Source organism: Hemiscyllium ocellatum, chromosome 15 (genome assembly GCF_020745735.1).
Source record: "Hemiscyllium ocellatum isolate sHemOce1 chromosome 15, sHemOce1.pat.X.cur, whole genome shotgun sequence".
NCBI classification, from domain to species: domain Eukaryota; kingdom Metazoa; phylum Chordata; class Chondrichthyes; order Orectolobiformes; family Hemiscylliidae; genus Hemiscyllium; species Hemiscyllium ocellatum.
The window spans coordinates 59,101,170-59,120,324 of NC_083415.1; the positions used below are offsets into that span (position 1 = coordinate 59,101,170).

General features: G+C 44.1%; 1 protein-coding gene across 2 annotated transcripts in view; it reads right to left on the reverse strand.

Moving 5' to 3' along the window:
* The window catches only part of LOC132823002 (neurensin-1-like), a 49,552-nt gene that overhangs the window by 17,755 nt on the left and 12,642 nt on the right, over nt 1–19,155 (reverse strand). For both annotated transcript variants that reach the window (XM_060836526.1, XM_060836525.1), the window contains exon 2: nt 9,590–9,793. In XM_060836526.1, coding sequence (XP_060692509.1) covers nt 9,590–9,784 — 195 coding nt within the window. In that variant the 5' untranslated portion in view covers nt 9,785–9,793. The remainder of the gene's footprint in view (nt 1–9,589; nt 9,794–19,155) is intronic.

A 19,155-nucleotide genomic window follows, 5' to 3' on the forward strand; every position in this document is an offset into this window, starting at 1 on the left:
GGGGGCTAATATACAGGCAGGGAGATTTACTAGAGCTGCTCAGGAGGATTTAAACTAGTAAGAGGGGTGGGCGTGATGGGAGCCAGGGAGATATTGAGGAAAGATATCAGTCTGAGACTGTTAATGAGAAAGAGTAAGTCAAACAGACAGGGCAGGAGGGAACTAAGTAGAGATCAAAACAGCACTGATAAATTAAACCGCATTTATTCCAATGCAAGAAGCCTAACAGGTAAGGCAGATGAACGGAGGGCATAGTTTGAAACATGGGACTGGGAGATCATAGCAATTACAGAGACATGGCTCAGGAATGGACCGGACTGGCAGCTTAATGTTCCAGGGTTTGGAGCTATTAGAAAAATCGAAAAGGAGGGCAAGTAAGGGGAGGAGGCATGGTGTTTTAGATTAAGGATAACATTACATCAGTATTTAGGGAGGATATTCATGGGAATAAGTTCAAGGATGCTATTTGGGTGGAACTGAGAAATAAGAAAGGGATGAACACCTTATTGAGATTGTACTATAGACCCATCAATAGTCAGAGGAAAATTCAGAAGCAAATTTGTAAGGAGATCTCCATTATCTGTAAGGAAAATAGGGTGGTTATGGTAGGGATTTTAACTTTCCAAACATAGATTGGGACTGTTAAGGGTTTTGATGGAGAGGAATTTGTTCAGTGTGTACAAGAAAATTTTCTGATTCATTATGTGGATGTAGCAACTAGAGAAGGTGCAAAACTTTACCTACTGTTGGAAAATAAGGCAAGGCAGGTGACTGAGAAGTCAACTGGAGAGCACTTAGTCTAGATTAGTGCTAGTGCTAGTCTAGACTAGCACTTAGTGGGCAGTGACCATAATTCTATTAGCTTTAAAATAGTGAAAATTCTAGACGATAAAGTTCTAAATTTGAGGAAGGCCAATTTTGATGGTATTTGGCAAGAACTTTCAAAAGTTGATTGGGGCAGATGTTCACAGGTAAAGGGATGGCTGAAAATGGGAAGCCTTCAAAAATAAGACAATGATAGTCCAGAGATAGTATGTTCTTGATAGGGTGAAGGGCAAGGCTGGTAGGTGTAGGGAATGCTGGATGATGCCAAAAGTAGAGGTTTTGGTCAAGAATAAGGAGGAAGCATCTGTTAGGTATAGACAGCAGAGATTGAGAGATTCTCTAAGAGAGTATAAAGGCAGTAGGAGTATGCTTAAGGGAAATCAGGAGAGCAAAAAAGGACATGAGATAGTTTTGGCAAATAGGGTTACGGAGAATCCAAAGGGATTCTACAAATACATTAAAGGACAAAAAGGTAAGAAGGGAGAGAATAGGACTCCTTAAAGGTCAGCAAGGCAGCCTACATATAGATTCGCAGGAAATGGGGGAGATACTAAATGAGTATTTTGCATCAGCATTAATTGTGGAGAAGGAAATGGAAGACAGAGAACGTGGGGAAATAAATAGCAACATCTTCAAAAATGTCCATATTACAGCGGAGGAGGTGCTGGATGGCATAAAGATGGTCAAATCCCTGGGACCTGATCAGGTGTACCCAAGAACTCAGTGGGAAGCTAGGTAAGTGATTGTTGGGCCCCTTGCTGAGATATTTGTATCATCAATAGTCACAGGTAAGGTGCCGGAAGACTGGAGGCTGGCAAACGTGGTGCCACTGTTTAAGAAGGGTGGTCAGGACAAGCCAGGGAACTACAGATCAGTGAGCCTGACGTCAGTGGTAGGCAAGTTGTTGGAGGGAATCCTGAGGGACAGGATGTACATTTATTTGGAAAAGCAAGGACTGATTAGGGATAGTCAACATGGCTTGTGCGTGGGAAATTGTGTCTCACAAACTTGATTGAACTTTTTGAAGAAGTAACAAAGAGGATTAATGAGCAGTGGACGTAATCTATATGGACTTCAGTAAGGCATTTGACAAGGTTCCTCATTGTAGACTAGTTTGCAACATTACTTCACATGGAATACAGGGAGAACTAGCCACTCGTATGCAGAACTGGCTCGAAGGTAGAAGACAGACGGTGGTGGTAGATGGTCAATTTTCAGAGTGAATTGTAAGGTCCTGGGGAGTGTTGCTGAACAAAGAGACCATAGAGTGCAGGGTCATAATTTCTTGAAAGTAGAGTTGCAGGTAGATAGGATAGTGAAGAAGACATTTGGTATACTTGACTTTATTGGTCAGATTATTGAGTATAGCAGTTTGGAATCATGTTGCAGCTCTATAGGACATTGGTTCGGCCGCTACTGGAATACTGCATGCAATTCTGATCTCCTTCCTATCGGAAGATTGTTGTGAAACTTGAAAGGGTTCAGAAAACATTTACAGGGATATTGGCAGAGTTGGAGGTTTTGAGCAATAGGGAGAGGCTGAATAGACTGGGGCTGTTTTCCCTAGAGCATCAGAGGCTGACGGGTAACCTTATAGAGATTTATAAAATCTGGGGACATAGGGAGGGTGAATAGACAAGGTCTTTTTCCCTGGGTGGGGCAGTCAAAAACTAGAGCTTTAAGGTGAAAGGGAAAAGACTTAAAAGGGACCTAAAGCACAACTTTTTCATGCAGAGGGTGGTGCGTGTATGGAATGAGCTGCCAGAGGGAGTGGTGGAGGTTGGTACAATTACGATATTTAAAAGGCATCGGGATGTCATTTAGGAAATGTCGATACAAATCTCTCCGCAATAAACACAAACATTGAGCAGGGGTAGGCTACTTAGTGCCTCCAGCCTCCTCTATTTACTAAGATCGGATTTTAGTCTCAACTCCATATTCCTGAATATCCCTGATAATCTTTCATCCCCTTGGCCATCAAGAATTTATCTACTTCTGCTTTAAAAAGATTTAAAGTTTCTACCTCTCAAGGAAGGGAATTCCAAAAACCATAACCCTCTTTGAGAAACAAAAGCTTCCGAATTTCTGTCTTATATGGGTAACTGATCATTTGTAAATGATGACTTCCTTGTTCTCGATTCTGCCAGTAAAGGACATCGCAGCGGCTATGTGAGTTCCTTTAACTCCTGCAATCTCAACAGGTAGCAATTAGAATCACACAAAGAAAGATACCCATTGAGTGACCTCCCCCATGATGCAGTTGGTATCTGGGGGAAAGTGGTTACAACAATGGGAAGACTTGTGGATGGCTTGCCCACCGCGTCATTAATTGTGGACCTTAAGTGCACTTCATTAATACCCACGTAAAGTCCAATCCCACCACGACACCTCCTGATGCTGCCTGGCTCGCTGTGTCCCTCCAGCCTCAGGCCTGTCTACTTTGGATCCCAGCATCTGCAGTTTTTTTGTCTCTAATCCTGCAGTGGGCCAGATGCCTCACCATGCGGGAAGCCTGAAGAAGAAACCCCTGTGGGGTTGTTTGCAGACTATCAGGGTGTTGTGGGGGGGGGGGGTGGATTTGGTTCCTTGACCACAGGCCTATCGAGAGAATGGGGGAGCCATGCTGATTCCTTTCCCTTGCTGTTGCTTCCAACCACTCCTTGATCACCCCTCACCACTGCAACGCAACCCGTTACATCCCATTCTGCCATCACTGTCAGCTGTGGCCTGGTTTTAACCTGGCTCCTATGCCTGAGCTCGGTTTGTTAACAGCAGCACTTTCCTGGTGATGCTGCCATTGAATATTCCAGCCTCTGATTTGGTCAGTTCTCAATTGGTGGAACTTTGACCCCAAGGCCCTGTCGACCAGGGGTAAGTCAGTCACTGCTGCAAATGTGTTGCTGGTCAAAGCACAGCAGGCCAGGCAGCATCTCAGGAATAGAGAATTCGACGTTTCGAGCATAAGCCCTTCATCAGTCACTGCTCTGTCAAAGTGCCTGAGACTTCTCAAAAGGCTATTGCTGACTCTCTAATCAACAGGTGAGACCCTCATCACCTTCAGGTGGGGAAGCAATGGCTTAATGATATTATCACTGGATTATTAATGCAAAGATCCAAGTAATATTCACTGGACCCAGGTTCAAATCCCAACAGGGCAGAGGATGGAATTTGAATTCAATAAAAATCTGGGATTAAAAATCTAGAGATGATCATTTGATTGACAGAAAAACCCATCTGATTCACTAATGTCCCTAAAGGAAGGAAATTTGCCACCTTTACCTGGTCTGGCCTACATGTGACTCCAGACCCACAGCACTGGGGTTAACTCTCAAATGCCTTCTGGGCAAATTAGGTTTGACTGGCAACATCCAATGTGAATGAATAACAAAAAATGCCACTCACAATCAAGATTCAGACTTAATCAAAAACATTGACTCATACACGCACATTCTCTCATTATTATATTTTGACTGTGTTTGATTGTCTGTAGGAAGTGAGCATTAACAGAGGATTGACTTGTACTTTTATATAAGGAAAATTGGGAACTCTTGTGGGTGCAGTGGTAATGTTCCTACCTTTGAACTCAGAGACCCGATTCAAGTCCAAACCTACGCAGATGTGTTTAATAATGTCAGTGAATAGACTGATTATAAAACATACATAAAGGAATGGTTTGAAATTAAGCTAGCTGGATTTGAAATGTTTGTAATGTCTACATTTGTAAGTAAATGCTTATACTTACTCCGGATTATTGTTTTTCACCCTGGCTTTCTGGTGTACAACATGCATGAATTCTCACATGCCCACGCTTGTGTATAAACTCACATGAACACACACACATACATTTGCACATTCACACTCTCATATGTGTACTTACACAAACTTCTGCAAATAGCACTTACACATATGAACAGACTGGCTTAGATTAACAATGAGGCCCATGTTCAGAAGAAAGTATTTGGAGGAAAGATTTGAATAGTATTGGAGAGAGTACAGAGGAGAATTCCCAGTACATTACTGAAACTCTCCAGACCAGGCAATGTAGAGAGATTTGACAGTCTGGGGTTGTTTTCCCTTGAGCAGAGGAAGCTGAGAGGAGACATGATCGAGATGTATAAAATTACTAGGGGCAGGGATAGGGCAGACAGGAAGTAACTTCCCCTTTGGTGGAGTTATCAATGACCGGCGCCATAGATTTAAGGGAAGGGGCAAGTGGTTTAGAGAACATGTGAGGAAAAACCAATTCACCCAGAGGGTGGTGGGAAACTGGAACTCAATGCTGGTCAGAGTGGTAGAGGCAGAACGCCTCATTACATTTAAGAAACATTTAGATATGCACTTGGGATGCCAAGGTACCCAAGGTTATAGGCAAAAGCTGGAAAATGGGATTGGAATAGTTAAATGGCTGTTTTTGACTGGCACAGATGTGATGGGCTGAAAGGCTGTAGATCTCTATGATTCTATGATAATGAACATACACACACTAGGCTATAGATCTCTATGATTCTATGACAATGAATACACACACACACACACACACACACACACACACACATGCACAGACTCACTCAACTCAGGACACGAATGACCCTTTGTGATGGTTCTGCAGAGAATGGGTTTAATCTAAGCAGAGCCACACTCAACACAGGTCTGGAAATTGACTCAATGAGTGGGAACAAAGATGGGAAGGAAATTACCCCTTTGGATAGCAAACCTGGCTATAGAAGTAAAGCACCCAAACCCCTAGAATCTGACAGACTCATTGAACCAGCAATAAGTTATTTAGAGACGAAATTATCCAGATTCATGACCATTTCCTGGAATGATAAACGCTGTGTGTTTGTGCACAGCCATTTGTATTTTCACATCATGTTTTGTTGCCTGAGATAATTTGTCAGATAAATTGTGCTGATGTAATATTTAACAGGCAATGTCTACAGTGTTCTAAAATAGAACTGACTGAGAGACAGCTCAGTTTAGTACATCAGGAGCAAAACTGAGTAGGAATAGTAAATAACAATCACATTTTCCTGACATTCTGTCAACAGGAATTGATGGTTGCGTTGTTTACCATCCCAAATTGCCCAGAGGGCATTTAAGATTCAGCTGTACTGCTGTAGGTCTGGAGTCACATGTAGATCAAGTTCTCATCCAAGCCACTCGTCATCCTGACTTGGAAATATATTGTCGTTCCTTCACTGTCGCTGGGTCTGAATCCTGGAATTCCCTCCCTGATGGCATTGAGGATGAGCTGTGAACTGCAGCGGTTCAAGATGGCAGCTCAACACCACCTTCTCAAGGGGCAACTAGGGACAGGCAACAAATGCTGGCCCAGCCTGTGGCATAAATGAATGAAAGAAAAAGGTCAGACCAGGTAAGAACTTCAGATTACCTTCCCTAAAGGGCTTTAATTGAACCAGATGGGTTTTTCCCTGATAAATGATTCCTTGGGCACCATTAGACTCTTAACTGCAGTTTGTGTTTTAAAAAGTGAATTCATGTTTCACTGTTTTTTAATGAACCAATGCGCCCTGAACATTTTCTGGGGTTCTGAATTACTCGCCCAATAACATTATCACTTGGCCATCACCTCCCACTCTCTGCTTCAACATACCAACTTTAGTTTAATAAACATTGCCAGGCACTTCACAAAAGCAAATACCAGCAGGCAGGCTTTGGCACAACGATATTGTAGCGATTGGAACCAGGTTAGCCAGGTGCATCTCACTGGGGCCAATTAGGGATCCCAAACTCAGAGATCCACCTGGCTCTCATTCCAATCGCTGCAGGGATCAAGTGAGTTATTAAAGGAGGTGACCACAAGATTGATTTAAAGGAGATTCTAAAGTAGAGGACAGCAAGGCAGAGAGGTTTGGGGAGGTAGTTCTAGCAGTGGACTCAGACAGCTTACTACCAATGGAGGAGTGATCAAAGTCACTGATACCAATGAGGCCAGAATTAGAAAAACACAGTGGATAAAACAAGCTACTCTAAAATGTTATAATGCTAATCTATTGTGAGGAAGAAATAGTTTGGTCATGGTTTGCGAACTAGAGTTTAGTGCAGATGTATAATAGTTCCAAAAAGGCACATGCTGTTGAGGGGCCTAGGTGAGATCCTAAATCCACCAAAGAAAGGTTGCTAGTGTTTGTGCAATAATTCAAGTAAGGGAGTCTTTTGACTCTTTTAGGGGCTCCTGGGTAGACCTGAATCTCAGTCTGCTCTCACAATTCACACCTCAGCTGGTGCACAGGCAAAATCAGGTTTTACAAACCCACTGACTCCCACAGCTAACTGGATTATACACCTCTTCCCACTCTACCTCCTGCAAAATGCCATCCTGTATTCCCAATTCCTCTGCCTCCGCCGTATCTGCTCCCAGGAGGAGCAGTTCCACCACAGAACACACCAGATGGACTCCTTCTTTAGAGATCACAATTTCTCTTCCCACGTGGTTAAAGATGCCCTCCAATGCATCTCGTCCACATCCTAACCCTCCGCTCTCAAACCCCATCCCTCCAACCATAACAAGGACAGAACGCCCCTGGTGCTCACCTTCCACCCTACCAACCTTCGCATAAACCACATCATCTGCCAACATTTCCACCACCTCCAAACAGACCCCACCACCAGGGATATATTTCCCGCAAAGACCGTTCCCTCCGTGACTACCTGGTCAGGTCCACGCCCCCACAACAACCCACCCTCCCATCCTGGCACCCTCCCTTGTCACCACTGGAATTGCAAAACTTGCGCCCACACCTCCTCCCTCACCTCCATCCAAGGCCCCAAAGGAGCCTTCTACATCCATCAGAGTTTTACCTGCACATCCACAATGTCATTTATTGTTTCCGTTGCTCCTGATGCGGTCTCCTCTACATTGGGGAGACTGGACGCCTCCTAGCAGAGCGCTTTAGGTAACATCTCTGGGACACCCGCATTAATCAACCCACCTCCCTGTTGCTCAACATTTCAACTCCCCCTCCCACTCTGCTGAGGACATGGAGGTCCTGGGCCTCCTTCACCGCCGCTCCCTCACCACCCGATGCCTGAAAGAAGAACGTCTCATCTTCTGCCTCGGAACACTTCAACCTCAGGGCATCAATGTGGACTTCACCAGTGTCTATCTGCCTGAGTTAATATGTATCTGCCTGTGTGTGTGTATTTCTGTGTGTGGCTGCCTGTCTGTGTTAATGTGTATCTGCCTGTGTGTGTGTATTTCTGTGAGTGTGTCCGCCTGCCTGTGTTAATGTGAATCTGCCTGTGTGTGTGTATTTCTGTGTGTGGCTGCCTGCCTGTGTTAATGTGTATCTGCCTATGTGTGTATTTCTGTGTGTCTGCCTTCCTGTGTTAATGTGTATCTGATGTGTGTGTATGTTTCTATGTGTGTCTGTCTGCCTGTGTTAATGTGTATCCGCCTGTGCATGTGTGTCTGCCTACCTATATTAATGTGTATCTGCCTGTGTGTGTTTCTGTATGTGTCTACCTGCCCATGTTAATGTGTATCTGCCTGAGTGTGTGTATTTCGGTGTCTGCCTGCCTGTGTTAATGTGTATCTCCCTTGGTGTGTGTTTGTGTGTGTGTGTCTGACTGCCCATGTTAATGTGTATCTGCCTGTGCATGTGTGTCTGCCTGCCTGTGTTATTGTATATCTGCCTGTAAGTGTGTGTTTCTGTGTGTATCTGCCTGCCTGTTTCAATGTGTATCTGCCTGTGTATGTGTTTCTGTGTGTCTGTCTGCCTGTGTTAATGTGTATCTGCCTGTGTGTGTGTATTTCTGTTGTGGCTGCCTGCCTGTGTTAATGTGAATCTGCCTGTGTGTGTGTATTTTTGTGAGTGTCTATCTGCCTGTGTTAATGTGTATCTGCCTGTGTGTGTCTGCCTTCCTGTGTTAATGTGTATCTGCCTGTGTGTGTGTGTTTCTGTGTGAGACAGCCTGCCTGTGTTAATGTGTATCTGGTGTGTGTATGTTTCTATGTGTGTCCGTCTGCCTGTGTGAATGTATATCTGCCTGTGTCTGCCTGCCTGTGTTATTGTGTATCTGCCTTTGTGTGTCTGTCTGCCTGTGTTAATGTGAGTCTGCCTCTGTGTGTCTGCCTGCCTGTGTTAATGTGTATCTGTTCGCTGTGCTAATGTGTATCTGCCCATGTATGTGTTTCTGCGTGTGTCTACCTGCCTGTATTATTCTGTATCTGCCTGTGTATGTCTGCCAACTGTGTTAATGTGTATCTGCCTATGCGTGTGTGAACGTGTCAGCCTCTAAGTAAGTGTGTGTATATCCGCCTGTGTGCATGTGTGCCTGTGTCTCAATCCTAGAAGGGAACTGAAACAGTAACAATGTTTGTACAATGATGACAACAGCTTGGTTGAATGTGGCACCATTAAGAGTTAGCTGTATCAAAGCACCAGGCCACAGAAGTCACTAACTTGGACAAAGATGTATGTTTTAAGGAGCACCTTAACTCAGGTTGCTTGCACATTTGAGTTCAACTACTCCACCAACATCGGTTGTGCTTTCACCCAGGGTCTAAGTCTTGGAATTCTTTCCGAAGCCTTTTTGCGTTGCTGCTTATCACTCTTCTCCTTTGACAGGCTCTGTCAAATCTATCTCTCTGAGCACGCTTTTGATGGGCCCTTCTAGGATCTCCGACGATGCATCACTTGGATGTGGACGTACCCTGGGGGGTGTTTCCCTGTTTTAAAGGCAAATTGTTGATGATGCTATATTGGGGTCAGATGGAGCACATTCTAATGAAGCATCTTACCTTCCAGAGGGCTGACCGCCAGCCACTGGAGGAGCGCTGCCTGTTCAGCTCATCCGGTTCATCATCCTCCAGCATTGAGCCAGTGCAGTCCTCATAGAATAAGTGCAGGTAGGATCGTACCCCATAGCGCTGCTGCTGCTGCTGCTGCTGATCCCCTCTCATTTGGGTCATGCACAAATCTCCGCAGCCCGCCATGGAGTTGGTCTGGAAACCAAAAAATATTAACAAGCTATTTGATCTGCACAATAAAGAGAGAGGGGCAAAGAGACATCAAGGCCACTCCGTGTGCGTAGTGCCTACTATTGCACACACCACTGCCTCTTCTGTTTAACTGTGTAAGGAAACAGGCTGGGGATTTTCTCCTTCATTAAAAACTCGAAAACGCTCACTCACTCACTCACACTCACACACACACTTTTACACTAACACACACATGCACATTTTCACACACACACACATTCACACTCTCGCACAAACACACACATTTACACACACACACACACACACACACACACACACACAATCATAATGAGCATTAAAAATCACTGCCTTTTATGCAATGTTCAACTGGACCATGAACCTTAGCCTGAGCTCCATGGTCACACTGATCTCTCTGCATGTGAAGAAACATAGAATGATGTAGTACCACAGCGTCCCTCCAGCCGGGGAGTCTGTACCGCCAAAGTTACACTGCCACCTTCACTAGTCCCACTTCCCAGCACTGGGCCCATAGCCCTGAATTTTAAGACACCTCAAGTGCTCATCTCAAATACTTTTTAAAATTGTGAGGTTTCCTCAACTACCCGCCCGGGCAGTGCATTCCAGATTCCCATCATCCTCTGAGTGAAAAGTTTTTTTCCTCAAATCTCCTCTAACTTCCTGCCTTCCACTTTAAAATTTTGCCCCTTTGTTTCTCTTCTCTCTCTCAATTGCCTTTCATCACCTGTCCATCACCTCCTTTGATGAAGTCTACTCAACAATCAGAAGCAATGTGCACCAATCAACTAATTTCGTTATTTTAGTTGCTTCTACTATATTGCCACGCAGTATTGGCCCAATTTACTTCTTCATCCCAGGCAACCTCTTCGTAACTCTGTGTTGTGTCCTCAAAAACTCTCAATATCTTTCTGATAACATGAAGCTCAATATCTCGGACAGTGTGTCAACTGCAGGCTTCCCAAACTCAGAGATTTGACTTTCTCGCTTTCCCACTTTCCCATTCCAATTAAAATTCACAATTCCTGTAGTGTGGCCTATTATAAAACCCTTCTGTTCAAACACAAAGGCTCCATAACAACCTTCCTCCCCACTTCCATTGCCATTAACCCAAGAACTGAGACACAAAGTTGGACACAGGGAGTCTTCAAAATTAATTTTCACTTGTGGGCATTTAGCATTACAATTGCTTTATTTTATTCAGTGCACCATCATTATTTATGAAGAGCAGCTTTTCCGGGAGTGCTAAATGTACTCGGCCAAGCCTTGCGGTTGGCAGCCATTGATGGTTACAGAAGAGTGAGGGACATTTTCTTTATTGTGGAAAAAAACAACACGGTTTTGCATTCATTCTTTATAAAATCTTCATATTCATCTCTAGTATTACAGTTGCCACTCTGTAAGGTGGATTCAGCTTACCCTTTCTTCTATGCATTATAAAACATAGAAAATAGGAGCGGGAGGAGGCCATTCAGCCCTTCGAACCTAGCCCCCATTCAATGTGACCATGGCTGAGCATCCAACTCAGTCTTCTGTTCCCACTTTCTCTTCAAACCCTTTGATCCCTTTAGTCCTGAGAACAATATCTAACTTATTGAAAACTTTCAATATTTTGGCTTCAACTGCTTTCTGTGGCAGAGAATTCCGGAAGGCCACCACGCTCGGGATGAAGAAATTTCTCCTCATCTCAGTCCTAGATGGTCTGCCTAGCATCCTTAAACTGTGACTCCTTGTTCTGGACTCCCCAGTCATCAGGAACATCCAAAAAGAGCAATCTCAGTGAGGGCATTTAAGATACAGATGAACCGAAAGTCCTGCAGGCAGAACGGAATAAGAGGCCTTTTGGCCCCTTGTTCTCTTACCTTGAATGATTCATTCTGCTACATCTCCCCCTACCCTCCCAAACATTCCCAGGGACACCAGGGCCTTCCATGCTCCTGTATACCTACTCCACATGCCCTCTCCAGCCACAAGCCTCTGTGCAGAGGCTAGTCTTGTGGCTGTCCCCTCCCTTGTGCTTGTGGAGTTAAATGACTTTGCAATTGCTCACAGCCGACTGGTGCATGGCTATTTCAACCGATTATGAACCGGGGTGCTGTGAGATTCGTGTGTTTGGTTTCCCTAATGCCCCGAGGAAGGATTCTCATTTACGGTTCATTCTGCATTTCCATAGAGCCAAGAGGAAATATGGCATCAGTCAGGCTGGAAGAATGACATAGCAGGAACAGCAATCCCACAGGTACATACCTGGAGGGTTCAGACCATTAATTCAGCTCCTCTGTTACTGAATTTTTTATTCAGTAATCTGTTGCCTCCAGACTGAATAATTCCACTGCAATTCTACTTAGTCTTCCTTGCATAAACCCCGAGTCATCCAAACAGCCAGATTTTAATTTCCTCCAAATCTCTACACCACCCCCGCACCCCATCTTCACTGACCCACAAGCCGGTTTCAAACACACTGGGACAGTATTCCAACACATGGTGCCAAGCCTGTGGGAGGTTAGACCACAGTTCCACCACTCTCTCTACTCCCTCGTTCCGATATTAATCATTTCAAGGACATGGCCTCTGGTTGAGCTGGAATGGTATAACTATAGTGCTCTTTTGTGATCTGATGTCCTCTCTATGGTTTCTTGCTCTATCCCGTGGAGTACTGTGAGCAGATCTGGGCACCACAACTTTGGAAGGATACACTGGCCTTGAAGGAAGTAGAATATAGGTTAACAAAAATGATACCTGGACTTCAGAGGTTATGAGGAGAGGTTACATTGAACTTAGAACAATATAACATAGGACAGGCCCTTTGGCCCTCGATGTTGTGCCTGCCTTTTATCCTACTCTACGGTCAAGCTAACCTACATATCCTTCATTGTACTATCTTCCATGTGCCTATCCAAGAGTCGCTTAAATGTCCCAAACATATCATTCCTGAAGAAGGGCTAATGCCCGAAACGTCGAATTTCCTGTTCCTTGGATGCTGCCTGACCTGCTGTGCTTTTCCCGCAACACATTTTCAGCCCCAAACATATCTGACTCTACTACCACTACTGGCAGTGCATTCCACATACCCACCACCCTCTGTGTAAAGAACCTACCTCTGACATCTTCCATAAACCTTCCTCCATTCACCTTAAAATTATGCCCCCTCATGATCACCATTTCCACCCTGGCTATCCACTCTATCTATGCCTCTCATCATCTTGTACACCTCTATCAATTCACCTCTCATCGTTCTTTGCTTCAACGAGAAAACTCTTAGCTCCCCCAACCTTTCTTCATAAGACATGTCCTCCAGTCCTGGCAGCATCCTGGGAAATCTACTCTGCGCCCTCTCTAAAGCTTCCACATCCATCCTATATGAAGCCTTTTTTCTCTAGAATTTAGAAGATTAAGGGGTGATCTGATTGAAGTCTTCAAGAGATTAAGAGGCAAAGCCATGGTAGATAAAGATAAATTATTTCCACTGGTTGGGGATTCTAGAACAAGGGGGTGTGGTCTGAGAAATAGAGCCAGACTGTTCAGGAGGCATGTTATGTAGCTCTCCTACACACAAAGGAAGGTAAACTCTCTTCCACAAACAGCAATGTTGGATCTGTTGTTCATGTTAAGTCTGAGAAATTAAATATTTTGTTAAGCAGTAATATTAAGGGATATGGGCCACGCTTTATGGAGTTAGGCCACAGATCTGCCATGATCTCATTAAATGGTGGACCAGGCTGGAGGGGCTGAAGGGTCTACTCCCTTTCCTATGTTCCCATGTTTACAGTATCCCTTACTGTAAGATTATGGAGTGTAGGGGGTTAACAGCTATGGCACTGACTGTTGGAGTGCATCATCAGTGATGTCAAGTGATGTCAGATCCACTGGTAGCTAGGACCTGAGACTTAAAGGTTATGACGAATTCCTCGAATATTCTATCCTGTCAATCATATAAATATTCAATGTTCAACTCTTTGCACCAGAATGAATCATAGACATCACAGAAGCATAACAATGCAGAAGACAGAACTCTGTGGGAAGCTAGGGAAGTGATTGCTGGGCCCTTTGCTGAGATATTTGTATCATCAATAGTCACAGGTGAGGTGCTGGAAGACTAGAGGTTGGCTAACATGGTGCCACTATTTAAGAAAAGTGGTAAGCACAAGCCAGGGAACTATAGGCCAGTGAGCCCAATGTCTGTGGTAGGCAATTTGTTGGAGGGAATCCTGAGGGACAGGATGTACATGTATTTGGAAAGGCAAGGACTGATTAGGGATTATCAACATGGCTTTGTGCATGGGAAATCATGTCGTACAAAGATGATTGAGTTTTTTGAAGAAGTAACAAAGAGGATTGATGAGCGCAGAGTGGTAGACATCATCTATATGGAGAAGGTGAGGACTGTAGATGCTGGAGATCAGAGCTGAAAACGTGTTGCTGGAAAAGCGCAGCAGGTCAGAAGCATCCAAGGAGCAAGAGAATCGATGTTTCAGGCATGAGCCTTCCCTCATTCCTGAAGAACGGCCCATGCCCGAAACGTCGACTCTCCTGCTCCTTTGATGCTGCCTGACCTGCTGCGCTTTTCCAGCAACACATCATCTATATGGACTTCAGTAAGGCATTCGGCAAGGTTCCCTATGGGAGACTGATTAGCAAGGTTAGATCTCACGGAGTACAGGGAGAACTAGCCATTTGGATACCGAACTGGCTCAAAGGTAGCAGACAGAGAGTGGTGGTGGAGGGTTGTTTTTCAGACTGGAGGCCTGTGACCAGTGGAGTGCCACAAGGATCGGTGCTGGGCCCTCTACTTTTTGTCATTTACATAAATGATTTGGATGTGAGCATAAGAGGTACAGTTAGTAAGTTTGCAGATGACACCAAAATTGGAGGTGTAGTGGACAATGAAGAAGGTTACCTCAGATTACAACAGGATCTTGCTCAGATGGGCCAATGGGCTGAGAAGTGGCAGATGGAGTTTAATTCAGATAAATGAGAGGTGCTGTATTTTAGGAAAGCAAATCAGAGCAGGACTTATACACTTAATGGTAAGGTCCTGGGGAGTGTTGCTGAACAAAGAGACTTTGGACTGCAGGTTCATAGCTCCTTGAAAATGGAATCGCAGGTAGATAGGAGAGTGAAGAAGGTGTTTAGTATGCTTTCCTTTATTGGTCAGAGTATTGAGTACAGGAGTTGGAAGGTCATGTTGCGGCTGTACAGGACATTGGTTAGGCCACTGTTGGAATATTGTGTGCAATTCTGGTCTCCTTCCTATCGGAAAGATGTTGTGAAACTTGAAAGGGTTCAGAAAAGATGCAGAAGGATGTTGCCAGGGTTGGAGGATTTGAGCTACAGGGAGAGATTGAATAGACTGGGGCTATTTTCCCTGGAACGTCAGAGGCTGAGGGGTGACCTTTTAGAGGTTTATAAAATCATGAATGACATAGACAGGGTAAATAGACAAGGTCTTTTCCCTGGGCTAGGGGAGTCCAGAACTAGAGGGCATAGGTTTAGGGTGAGAGGGGAAAGATATAAAAAAGACCCACGGGGCAACTTTTTCATGCAGAGGGTGGTGCGTGTGTGGAATGAGCTGCCAGAGGAAGTGGTGGAGGCTGGTACAATTGCAACATTTAAGAGGCATCTGGATGGGTATATGAATAGGAAGGGATTGGAGGGATATGTGCCGGGTGCTGGCTGGTGGGACTAGATTGGGTCGGGATATCTGGTTGGCATAAACGAGTTAGACCGAAGGGTCTGTTTCCATGCTGTACATTTCTATGACTCTATGTCTGCAACAGAATAATTTCCAAATCTCTCCTATCAAAGACACCCAGAGCCCAGTCATGATAATAACACAGATAACACTCACTTGATCATTCAATTTGTTGGTCCTGCAGGCTGCGAATCACAAGAATTTATACTAATCTCCTCTTACAATATTAATCATACAGATTCTGTATCTACTTCTTTCATATTTACTCATTCACTGAATCTAGCAATTAGAAATTCAGTTTTCACCACCGATATTTTCTTTTGACATTTCATACATCCCTCTGTCTCTTGCAGTTTCCCATCCCTGGGAGACGGTGAAGGTTTGGAAAAGGATAGGCAGTATCTGACCTGTGTCCCTTATAGTGTTGTATCATTAGCCACTTAGGAAATTAAGGGAACAACAGTATTTGTCTTTATCAGATACCATCTGGGATATCCCAAAGTGCTTTGCGTTGAATGATGTGTTGTCATTATTGTGTAGTGTGAAATGAAGCAAACAATTTGTGCAGGACATGAATCAAACAGTGAGAGAGACTACAGAATGTTGTGGTGCAGAGGGAGTCAGGTATTCCCAACAATTAATTAGAGAGTTAGTGTGCAGCTATGTTTCCTCATTTCCCTTCCCTTTGTGGGACCTCCAAGGTCTGTCTGTGGCAAAGACTTCCGAAACTGGAAATCAGTGCTGGGAATGGCATCAGCACAGACCCTTAGAAAGGCTGCACAACTGCATGGAAGGTATGGCAAGGAATACAAGCAATTTAGATTTGGAAACAAGGGTGAGAATTTTAAGATTGAGAATTGAGCTGATATGGATCAGTGAGCCCAGGACGGATAGATGAATGGGGTTTACTTTGAGTTAATAAGACCATGAGATCATAAGATATAGGAACAGGAGTAGGCCAATCATCCCCCTGAGCTTGCTCTGCCCTTCAACAGGATCATGGCTGATCCAACACTTTCCTGCCCTTTCCCCAATAACCTTGATTCCCCAGCTGATCAAGAATCTATCTATCTCAGCCTTAAGTGTACACAAGGACTCTAACCCTCCACCCACCCACCTGCACGCACACGCACACACACCCACCCACCCACCCCTCTCTGTGGCAAGGAGTGCCAAAGACCCAACCCTCTGAGAAAAGAAATTCCTCCTCATCTCAGCCTGAAATTGATGGCTCTTTACTCTGAGATTTTATCCTCTGGTCCTACACTCTTCCGTGTGGGAAAACATCCTCTTGGCATTGACCCTGTCAACTCCCTGAAGAATCTGATATGCTTTAATGAGGTCACCTCTCAATCGTCTAAACTCCACTGAGTAGAATCCTTGTTTAGCCTTTCTTTGTAAGACAATTCCTCTATACTAGGATCATCCCGGTGAAACTTCTCTGAACTTGCTGCAATGAAAGTGAATGCTTCCTTAAATGTTAGGAGATAGGCAGTGCTAGATGGAATTATGCTAAAGGAGAGAAGAAGGAGGGACTGGCCATGAGATCAATCCAGTGGAATAGTCAAATTCAAAGGTACCAAAAGCATGGGTAAGGGTTCCAATAGCAATTGTGAAGAAGTAGCTGCATAGACAGGCAACTTTTCGAAGATGACAATCTTGGTGATGGAGCTGATATGGGGTTGGATGCTCACTTCAGGGTCTAGAACTATGGGTTGACTAATTCAGCCTCAGTCATTAGCCAGAGAGAGGGGTGTAGTTGGTGATTAGGGGAGAGGAAGTGATGGAGACCAAATACAGTCACGGATTTGGACGTCTCTTTTGGTTTCTTTCCAAAATCCTAATCTTGTTCCATGAGGAAGGCAGCACCAAGGGTGTGACCAGGCTGTGTTAGTCACTCAATTCAGCATGAAAACAAGAAGGCGCACCCCCCCCCCCCCCCCCCCCCCCACCCCCACCCCCCAGGATGAAGAAAAGATTGCAGGGTCAGGAAAATTCCCATCTCCCAACATCGGTCTCTAATGAAAGTCTCTGCACAGAGGGTTTGTGTTTATAGAGCAACATTAATGTTAGAAAATCATCTCAATGTAATTTGTCAGACACAAACCTATCACTGAACTCTGTTAGCAGATGACAGAAGAGCTTGATCCAAGGTAAGTTTTAAGTAGTGGCTTATAAAAGGGGACTTTCTTTGGGTGTACAATTTGACTTTGGACAGGCATAACCTGGACTTGTGTTGATACACTGCCTCAATTAGGTCTCTTGTTCATAACAAGGTCCCAGCGAGCTGCAGCCATTATTTACTCATCAGTTCCTTTGGCATCTCCTTTGCAGACAAATCTAGCATTCTAGAACATTTGTACACCTGTCTGGAACATGTGGAAACAAAGAGTTTGGAAATTACTGTAAGTGATGTTAACGCACGATTACTTAATAAATTAATGTGCGATGACTTTGTCAGTTCTTTGATTCAAAAAGCTGTGCATTTTATTTTACAAGCTGGCTAATAGATTCAAATTAATTTACCAAACGGAACAGCAAAATTAGTCATTGCAACACATTCATTTGAAAACTAATTTTAGAACCAAGGGCAACTAAACATGCTACATGGACTGGAAGCAGAATACTAATACTGCCCAAGAATATTCTACATTTTGTAAAGCATTGCAGATTGAGCAATTAAGATTTGCAAGATGATATCAGAGATGAGAGGTGCTACTATTCAGATAGATTCTTGTGGTGTAGCGGTAGTACAGTCAAGATTAGAGTGGTGCTGGGGAAAAAAAAAGGCCTTCATCAAGATTTTGTTGATTTTTACTGCTCCTCAGATACTGTCTGACCTGCTGTGCTTTTCCAGCACCACTCTAATCTTGACTCTAATCTCCAGCATTTGCAGTACCCACTTCCAACCAGGGTTTTCAAGTCCCACCTGCTCCACGTAACAAGCTTGGGACAGGTTGACGTCTACAACAAAAAAACATAAAGCTTTCAGAGGGAGAGACACTGGGGCTATTTTGTCGCGGGGATAGAAGGTTGAGTGGTAACCTGATACAGGTTTTCTAGAAATATGAAGGGATTCAATAGGACAAGCAAAGTGAAAATTTTGGGAGAGGTGAGGACAATGTCAAGATATCCATGATCAAATTCAATAAGTAACTCAGCAAAATCTTCTTTACAGCAAGTGGTTGGATTGTGGAGTTCACTACCACAAGTTCAGGCAATGCATTTGAAAACTAGGTAGGAAATTTAGGGAGAAATTACAATGGAAGGAGAGTTGTGTGAAACTTTTGGGCCAAATGGCCTGATTCTTCACTATAAACTCTAAGTAACAATATCTGATTTTACGGCCTTTGACATTGTATTTATATCTTTCTGAAGCTTCGTTCTTTCAAATTTTTGTCCCTTCTCAGACCTATAGTCCTTTCAAATAGCTACACTCCTACAACTCAAGCCTCTTGAATGTCCACCACTTTCTTTGCTCCAGTAGATATCCTCCAGCCCTTGAAGGAACAAGCATTGAAATTCCATCACTAAACCTCTGTCTCCCTCACCTCTTTTTAAGCCATTTCTTAGAAGTTTTACCAAACTCTTGGTCACCTCTCTTGATATCGATTTTGGCTCAGTGACGAATGTTTGTCTAATGAAACAGGTTGGCATA